The 9498-nt window shown below is 37.5% G+C and overlaps 1 protein-coding gene and 1 pseudogene across 2 annotated transcripts in view; one reads left to right on the forward strand and one right to left on the reverse strand.

Annotated features, from left to right (window-relative positions):
- GABPA (GA binding protein transcription factor, alpha subunit 60kDa) overlaps positions 1–9498 on the reverse strand; it is a 42784-nt gene that overhangs the window by 12920 nt on the left and 20366 nt on the right. For both annotated transcript variants that reach the window (XM_011926516.1, XM_011926515.1), the window contains exons 6-7: positions 6554–6748; positions 2096–2149 (exon numbers count right to left, since the gene is read on the reverse strand). In XM_011926516.1, coding sequence (XP_011781906.1) covers positions 2096–2149; positions 6554–6748 — 249 coding nt within the window. The remainder of the gene's footprint in view (positions 1–2095; positions 2150–6553; positions 6749–9498) is intronic.
- Positions 1136–1524, forward strand: LOC105500820 (annotated as a pseudogene).

Raw genomic sequence — 9498 nt, forward strand, 5'->3', positions numbered from 1 at the left:
GTAGAATAAATGTTTTAATTCCTTATGATTTTAATCTACAGGAAATTTTTAACAAAATAAGATGGCACGGGAAAGGAAGAAGAGGGGAAAGAATTGGTGAATAGCTAATTTCCTTATTGTTCATAATAGGGTATCAATAGATAATGAGAAACAAAAAAGCTTTGGCTTCATATAATTATGTATATAAAAGTAAATTTTTGAATAAAAATAAAAAGCTTCCTAAATATAAAGATTAAGTAAATAAACTACATAATGAAAGACTATATAAAATCAATACAGAAGAGAGGATGATTTTATCAATTGTATCTGTAAGTACAAGTGAACTTAACAATCCTGGTAAATAAAAAGATTTTCATTTTGCCTAACCAGCAGAATATTAAGTAGCATATTGGCAAAGGGATTCAAAAGAAACTAGTCAAATAAAACATACTACATCCACTAATGAGACAGGGCAAAAGGATAGTGAAAGTGCCCTATAATTAGATGCAGATTATTTCTAGTTCATCTGAAGTAATCGCCATCCTGAATCTCAATCTATTAACTCATTTCTTTCTTTATACCATAGTTTTGTTGCACGTATTTGTATTACTATAGAGTATATTTTTGAATTATAATTACTTATATAAAAATAAACTTCATGTATTCTTTTGGACTTTTTTTTTTCAAAAAAAAAAAAAACCCTATAACACAAACATCTCACACATGTTCTTACAAATATTCACTCAATGATGTTCACAGCATTTAAAAAATACTATACAGCAGTGAAAATGAATGAAACAGCTGCAAGTATCAACATGGGTAATTCTCAAATGATAAGTTATAAAAGAATATGTATAATGTATTATTTTACAGAAAATATTTAAACGTGCAAAATAATGCTACACAGTGTTTATGGTTACATAGTTGGTAAAAATATAAAATATGCAGACAGTAATAAACATAAAATTCAAGATAGTCAATTCTCTGGTAGGAGAGAGGAAAATGAAATCTACAACAGGTAAACTTAGTATATAAAATGTTATTTCTTATATGTACATAGGTGTTAGTTACACTTTCTTTGTGTATCTCAAATTCCTCATTAAAAATTTTAGCCGGTTGGGATGATCTTGTGACGTGTTCGTATCTCAGGTAAAACATGGCTAAAAGCTTATGGTGTAAGGGGAAAAGAAAGATGTCTGCTGAAAAGGGGGGAAAAAATGCCCCCAAAGAGCTCAGCAGGCTTAAAAGGATTCTCAAACTAGACAGTAATGTTCTAATGAAAGATGTTTAAGAGATAGCAACTGTAGTGGTACCCAAACCCAAACATGCCAAGAGAAAATGCAATGTGAGGTAAAAGTTGGAAAATATGACATGAAAATGGAGACTGATACTAAGAGAAACGAAGAGACTCTTCTAGACTAGCATGCACAGTACCCAGTATGGATGAACCAAACGTAAAGAATAAAGCTGAATGCAAACTGAGAGAAAAGAAAGGGGAAAAGCAGAGCAAAAGTAGTGAAGGCAGTGAAGGGTATGGCCTGGTAGACTCTTAAAACCTTGGAAAATGCCACATGGGACAGATGATCAATTAGAATGTATACAAATGTATACTTTGATTGCAACTCCCACCAAATGAAAACTATTTGTTTTCCTATTTTCACTTGCCTTTTTTCTTCATTTCAAACCCAGTGTAACTCCTCAAGTTTGTTTTGGACACTTGAATATTTTCTTTGCTGTATCCAAGTTATACTGATATTTTAACTGGATGCCACCCAATATCCAGTTATTATCAGACATGAAAGTTCTGTCAGGTATGAATGTAGTTAGAATTGTTCTTACAACTTGGTAATTAACAGTCAGTAAAGATGAAACAAATGATGTCCTAACAAATTTTAGTGAACTCAGATACAAAGCAAGCTGTTATGTTAATCGTATCATTTAAAAACACGACATGAGTGGATCTTATGAAGTACTTGTGTCAAGCTCTCATTCCACAGAACAAAAGATATTTTGTGTGTGGGAAAAAAAATTTTTAAATAATTTTCCTTTTTACTACCTTGCAGTATCAAATAAACATTTCTTCAATAAAAGGGCAAATATAGATATGAATACTCACGTTGATCAATTGTAACTATTTCATTCATCTGTTGTTCTTGACTTGCCAATACATCTGGAAAAAACACAATTTTTAAAAATTTAAAACCAAAAACCCCAATCCAGTAAAACCCAACTTAATAAACATTCTGTTAAAAAAGAACTCCACAATTGAAACCAAAACACTGAACTGAAATTTACTAGCATAAAAACCTTAAAAATATTTGATAGTCACTTTAAAAGGAAAAGATACCTTTAAGAGAAGTAACAGGGAAAAGCTCCAATGTCTTTCAGTGTTCAGTAAAGTTCTGCAGAGAACTATGGTTTTCTAAATGTAAATATTTGTATCGCAATCTGTATAGGGCCGGGCGCAGTGGCTCAAGCCTGTAATCCCAGCACTTTGGGAGGCCGAGATGGGTGGATCACGAGGTCAGGAGATCGAGACCATCCTGGCTAACACGGTGAAACCCCGTCTCTACTAAAACTACAAAAACTAGCCGGGCGAGGTGGCGGGCGCCTGTAGTCCCAGCTACTCGGGAGGCTGAGGCAGGAGAATGGCATAAACCCAGGAGGCGGAGCTTGCAGTGAGCTGAGATCTGGCCACTGCACTCCAGTCTGGGCGACAGAGCGAGACTCCGCCTCAAAAAAAAAAAAAAAAAGAAATCTTTATAAAACCATGTAAAAATATGGAAATCTTCAAGATCATATCAAAGATAAAATATACACCAAAATGAAATTATTTAGATATGGATCTCCACCAAAAAGGCCTCCTTCCCATTATCTGTTGTAACATCCACTTTTGACTAAAGCTGCTTAAGCTTTATAATGCTTCTCCTTAAAGATAGTAAATTTTGAACACAATTGTAGCGGTCCTGAATGTCTCAATTAAACTAAATAATTTCACATCTAAAAATATAGCTCCCCAAATAAAAATATTATAAAAGGTCCTAAGATAAGCCTTTACAGAACCATTCATTACTTATCTGTCACTATTCCCCATTTAAATGTTATTCTTTACCTCTCAAAGAATTGCACATCCCAGTCTCTATTACTTCAGCCTACTTTGTGCCCATCATAAATTGCATGCCTCTCTCTTAAAATTGAAACTATACCCTCCAGCAATCATTCTGGGTACTGAGGCCTGGGCTCCCAAGAAGACTCTGCTAAGGGTGCCTTGCCAGGACCCAGTTCCAGACATGCAGAGCTGGAAAAGGTTGGGGAAGTAAAAAGAGGTCTGAATCCTATCAGATGGGAGCTTTGAGGGTCCGAAGACTGAGGACTTAAAGCAATTACATGGGACTGGCTTCAGACAGATCTGGATTCAGTTCTTAGCTCTGACTGACTACATGACTTCGGTAAAATTATCAACCTCTTTCAACATTAACTTCCTCATGTTTAAATTAGACACCTATACTTATCGCCTCGTGAGGTTATTGTGAGGATTAAAGAAACACATTTTTAAGAAGCACAGTGCACAAAACAGTTACTGTTCCAGTCAACTGACCACCTCACTGTTTTATCCAGACTCCTAGTTCTGAGCATTCTCCTCCAGAACTGTGGTCTCTCTTGATAAAAAAAAAAAATACGTACCTTATGTTTGTAGTAAATTTTCCTCAGAATTTTATAAAAGTTCCTCAAAGAGGAACCGTTTCATTTGAAGACTAAAGGAACTTAGCCTCAAAAGAGGCAAACGAAAGCGTCACCATCACACAGCACAGGCGTAATCAACTTGTAAAATCACCTTCTAAGTCCGAATTCTCAGATTGGAGTTTGGTTTGTTTCCTGGAAGCTCTCAAGATAGAAGGCAGACCACAGGGGGGGAAAAAAGTTTTTGAAAGACTGGTCCAAGACCAATCTCTTCAGAGTACAGGCACTCTGAATATCATATTCCTCCCTAAAACTCCCAAATCCTTGCTAGGCACAAAGGAAGCAGTCTTGAGAGGCAAAGCCCTGGGGGATATGGAGCCATTTTATGAAGAAACATTAGACACTATGGGAATAAAACAATTATTTTTCCTAAACAAAACCCTTAGCAAACTGAGAACTTCCTTTGCCTTGGGTGACAGAAGACAGAGATTCACACCGAGAAGGACATCATGGAACTGGTAGTACTGGAACATTTCCTAATTATCTCCCACGTATAGTAGGACTTGAAGTTTCAGCAGAGGGGGGACTGCAGGCAGGTGGCCGCTCAGGTGAATAATCTAATACAAATATCTGAAGAAGGAGCTCTACCTCTTCAGTACTGCCGCTTCTTGAAAGATCACTGAGGATGGATAACAGAGGCTGGGTTCTGTCCCAGAATCAGTGCCTTCACAGAGAGGCTGCAGACTTCTCCTACAGAAGGGACCAGAGTACTGCATTGCACTCAAAAAACCCTGTTCTGAGAAGTGAGACTTGTGAATTCTAGAAAGTCTGTTAGAAATACCCTTACACATCATCCTGTCCATCTCTCAATTCCGAACTGAGCACTACATTTCCAAGCCAGATGGGATTTCCCTGCCCGGGCAGAGTGAAGAACCATGGCTGGATCACCAAGAAATTCCGTGAGACACTCATCTAGGCTGTGGCACTTTGTTGCTTTAAAAGACAAAGCAATGGTTCCAGAGCAGAGCTTTTCTGAAGAAGACTCGTTCAACTGCATGGAAATGGAAAGATACACAAGACACCTTTGACTTCTGTTCTAGGAAAAACCTATGAATGAACTTTAAAGTTTGAGACGCAATAAGAGAAGTAGAAAGAGACAGCCACAACAAAGAGCTGACCTGGGAGAGACTGGAAAAAACGTGGATTTGGGAAAAATGAAACTATCATCTATGCACTATCCTTGTTGTGTTGAGATTTCTTACAAGAAAGTGTTTCAATAAACATGACTCACATGTTTCACAATTCAGAATTTACCTTATTCATTTCAAAACCTCTGCATGGAAGGAAATCTGTGAAACCAATGACAAAGCTTCAACCAGGACATTCAACTTATTTATCTAATAAGAACAGACACTGGAAATAAATGCTGCAAATACAATGAATGTACTAAGTCTTTTAGTATCATAGATACTTAAAATCTGAGCGAATCTTTACAAGAATAAAATTATAAACAATGAGGAAATGCCTCTCTCCAGAGCTCATTTCTTATTCACCAGCAGAGAAAGCACTTTCAACTCCTGACCTCAAGTGATCCAGCCGCCCCAGACTCCCAAAGTGCTGGGGTGACAGGAGTGAGCCACTGCACCCGGCCAGAGAAAGCACCTTGAGTGAAAACTGCAAGCATTGAATTAAGGTGGAAAATCCCTCCACCAGAGCTCTCCCGTTACTGGATATATAATAGAACAAAATGCTATCATTAACATTTTCATCCATAACTGATACAAAAGCAAAGTCAAGAGTTTGTTGTATTCATGTGTTCTGAAAAATATGTGGGTCCGGCTAGCATTTCTGATACGCAAAACTGTCAAGGAATGGGTTGCTTGATTCGGTGTCTTAACAGTCACTGAAATATAAGATGGCTTAATATTCAAGCAAAAGTAATTTATATTTGTGCCTTGTTTTCTTGGACAGCCAAGTAGTTTCCAAATTTCTCTGTTTTTTTTCCAATTGGGACTCCTGCTCTGTCACCCTTGCTGGAGTGTAGTGGTGCGGCCTCAGCTCACTGCAACCTCCGCCTTTCAGGTTCAGGCTATCCTCTCGCCTCAACCTCCCAAGTAGGTGGGACTACAGGCACACAGCAACTTGCCCAGCTATTTTTTCGTATTTTTAGTGGAGACGGGGTTTCACCATGCTGGCCAGGCTGGTCTCGAACTTCTAACCTCAAGTGATCTGCCTGTCTCATTCTCCCAAATTGCTGGTCCAATTTCTTTATATGGTCACTGAATCATATTAATGTCTGAAGCCTTGTAAGTTGTAAGTGGAAAAACTTACAACCGGTGGCTTCCAATTCAAAAAGGTGGTTGCATACACTTCCTTCCCTCTTAAGACCCTATTCAGTTAATTATAAAGACTTGAACAAAGATTTAATCTCATCAATAATGAAGAGAATGGGAAGGAAGCCACCTGTAAACAAATGATCTCTTCAGTTTCTAGATGAGCAGTAAATGTAAGAGCTGATCAAAGAGAAGGCAACAAATAGAATATATGAAGAGGGCTGAGTGTAGGGCACAGCACCTGATTTAAGAACTTGGATTCTAATGTTAGCCTGGGCTTGAATCCTGGCTCTGCCACTTCCTAGCTGTGACTTTGTGGGGCTCTCAAAGCCTCACTTTCCTATCTAAAAAATAAGCAAAGTAATGATTTGTGGTATTACTATAGGAATTAAATGAGATAACATATAGAGCTTTCAGCATAGCATTATACAGTAAATAAATGTTAATTATTACTGCTTATTACTTATCATTATCAATAAACAATTAAGATGAAAACAAAGTTATAAGGAAATAAAATTCAGCTTAAATTACAATGTAAAGAAATAACTGTAATTTCATACATTTTCGGAGAAGTTCCAGATGACTCCAGAGAATTTCTCCCCGAGGAACCCGCTGAAAAAAATCTTCTTGGTTGAGACTACATAATTCTCTCCCCGAAATGTTGAGTGTGGTGAGGTCTATATCGGTCATGCTGAATTCCTTCATTACCCAAACCACCCAATGCAGGACTTGGTCTGTGGACCACTGTATGGGATCTAGAAAGAAAAATATTAACTTTAGCCCAGTTCCATTTTAGATACTGTGTAAATCTGCAGTTAACTTGTTGATACACACACATACACACAGATGTTTTCTTTCCCTAAGTATGTGAGGTAAACTTATTATATGAAGCAAAAAACAAAAACAAAAATTTATGTTGTAATCTTCTCCTCAGCTCCTTTTCAATTTCGTAATCTAAATTTCTGATGGAGTCACTTGGTTCAACCTCAGTTGGAACTGTTATCAAGAAAAGCAAAATGCAAAATTGCTCTCCAGTGGGTCAAATGAAACAATAAAATATGAGATTATTCTGGAGAGAATAAACTAAATTATCCAAGTTTTTAAAAATTTGCAGTTGCACTGAAAAAAAATCAAAAGGGGATTCTCTATTCTCCAAAATATGAACCACATCCTTTTTCCTCCCTTTTCCTTCCTGTAAAAAGCTGGCCACTCCTGCATTTACCCTTATGATGCATTTCCAATAAATAAACAAACAGGGTAATTGCCTGTTTTACTCAGCTGTCCCCTCACAACACACTAAGAAATATAATAAATGTGTCCTGCAAACCATTATATCTTTAGAACCTAACAGTGCCTTGCTCATACACTTGTTTAATCTTAAAGAGTATATCCAAATAATTTCCTTTTCCCTATGACTTTTTACTATCTAATTGAATTCATAAATAAAAAAATATGGCCAATATCTATAACTATTACATTGCTGTATCACCTGCTCCTAACAGAACATTCTATCTGTGTAAGTTTAATACATATCAGCTAAATTAGTTTTGGTTCTGCTACTCCCGCTTCAAGAAGATGATTTATTCAAATAATATTGCTTATATACCCAATAAATAAATGCTATTCAATAAGAAAAGTAGAAAAAAAATAACATTTAGGTATCGAGGGCAAATTATAGTGAAAATAAATCAAACATAAGAATTTTATAAGTTATTCAAAGAGGCAAAGTGCTATTGAAACTGAAAATATTCCATTTGAGACTAAAGGAACAGAGGTGCCCTAGCTTCAAAGAATACAGGATTAATAGCCATGGAACATATTTTTAAATTTTTCCACAAAGAAGTTAAGGGAGGATTCTAGGAAGATGATGGCAAAGTTTTTTAATTTTTCTGAATGTACACATAAACATAAAAAAAGTGACTAGAGGACAAAACCAAAAACCCACAAACATTTACATAAAACCAGGTGACAAGATATCTTCATGGACTTCAAGATACAAAAGAGTAAAGACAAAGCAGTACGAGTTATAAGACCTCCATGGTCTTAGCTTGTGTGCAGGAGAAAGCAAAGGGAAGCAAGAGAAATGTGACCCACTCTGATCACAGGAAAGCCTGAGCACAGCCAAGAAGCATGCATTGGAAGTACAACAGGACAAGATGAAAGCAATGCTAAAAAGCAGTTTTGCCCAATCCAATAGCCGCAGTCTGTGTTAAGATTTAAAGTGCTGAAGCAATGTAGCACCTGGGTGTTTTTCAAACTGAGCCAAGAACCACTTCCAGGAGAATGGCCCACAATAAGGAGAAACTGGCAGAGTGGAATTAGAAGTGAGCGGCAGAGGGACGCCAAGGAAAAGGAAAGAGGCGGAGAAGGCCCGGGTAAAAGTCGACAAGAACTGAAAAAGAAAGTTGCCTTATCTGTGAATACTATACTAATGGAAAACAACGGAAGCAGAGTTAAATTAGAAAAGCTATCCTAAATCACACCTCTTTTAAAAGAAAAAGATAATTTTACATAAAAATTTAAAAAATAAAAACTCAGGGAAAAATATACTTTGTCTGATTTGTTTTCTCAAGTATCAGGACTTCTAGTTTAACATAACTAACTGGCCACCCATGTTCTGCCTCTTTTCTCTCAGACTCTAGTGAAACAACAGTAAAGGAATTTTTTAAGGATGTAAAATCATAGCAACATGAGAACAAAGCGACAGGCATGGATGAGAGATTTAATCTCATGTTTTGAAGACAATAAACAGAGTGGTAATCGATTTGGCGGGGGGGGGGGGGGGGGGACTATGACCTGAAATGTTTGCCAAGGAGGATACCAGTAAAAAGTGAGAGAATTCCTGCTCACAGAACCCTGTTCACTGGTTCAAGTCGTGGTGGTTCTGAGTAGCATCAGAGGCTTAAAGCTGAAAACGAGTAGACTGATAGTGTGGTTAGAACCTTCAGGGTTTCTCTTTCATTTGGGGTGCCAGTTAAATGGGTGTACCCCACACATGTGGACACTGGGAAAACATTTGTTAATATATGGGGAGAGACATGAAATGAACAGACACCGAGAGAACAATTCTCAGTAATAAAACCCTATAAACTGAAGAGTGAGACTGTCTCTATGTCCTCTCTGCTCCACTTCCTTTTCCAGTTCCAAAACGCAGTATTCACATACACACCGATCCCAAATGCTCACCCCATCTTCTGCTGACAGGTATCTGCAAAAAGATCTATAAATACTGATACGTTTGAAAAGAATTCCTTTGCCTTTTTTTTGAGACTGTCTTGCTTTGCCACCCAGGCTGGCGTACAGTGGTGCCGTCACAGCTCTCTAGAGCCTCAGACTCCAGTGCTCAAGCAATTCTCCCAGCTGAGCCTCCCAGGATATTGGTGTATGCCACTACGCCCAGCAATTTTTTTTTTTTTTTTTTTTTTTTTTTTGAGATGGAGTTTGGTTCTTGTTGCCCAAACTGGAGGGCAATGGTGCGGCCTCAGCTCACTGCAACCTCCGCCTT

Source organism: Colobus angolensis, unplaced genomic scaffold, assembly GCF_000951035.1.
Source record: "Colobus angolensis palliatus isolate OR3802 unplaced genomic scaffold, Cang.pa_1.0 Scaffold69, whole genome shotgun sequence".
Classification (NCBI taxonomy): Eukaryota; Metazoa; Chordata; class Mammalia; order Primates; family Cercopithecidae; genus Colobus; species Colobus angolensis.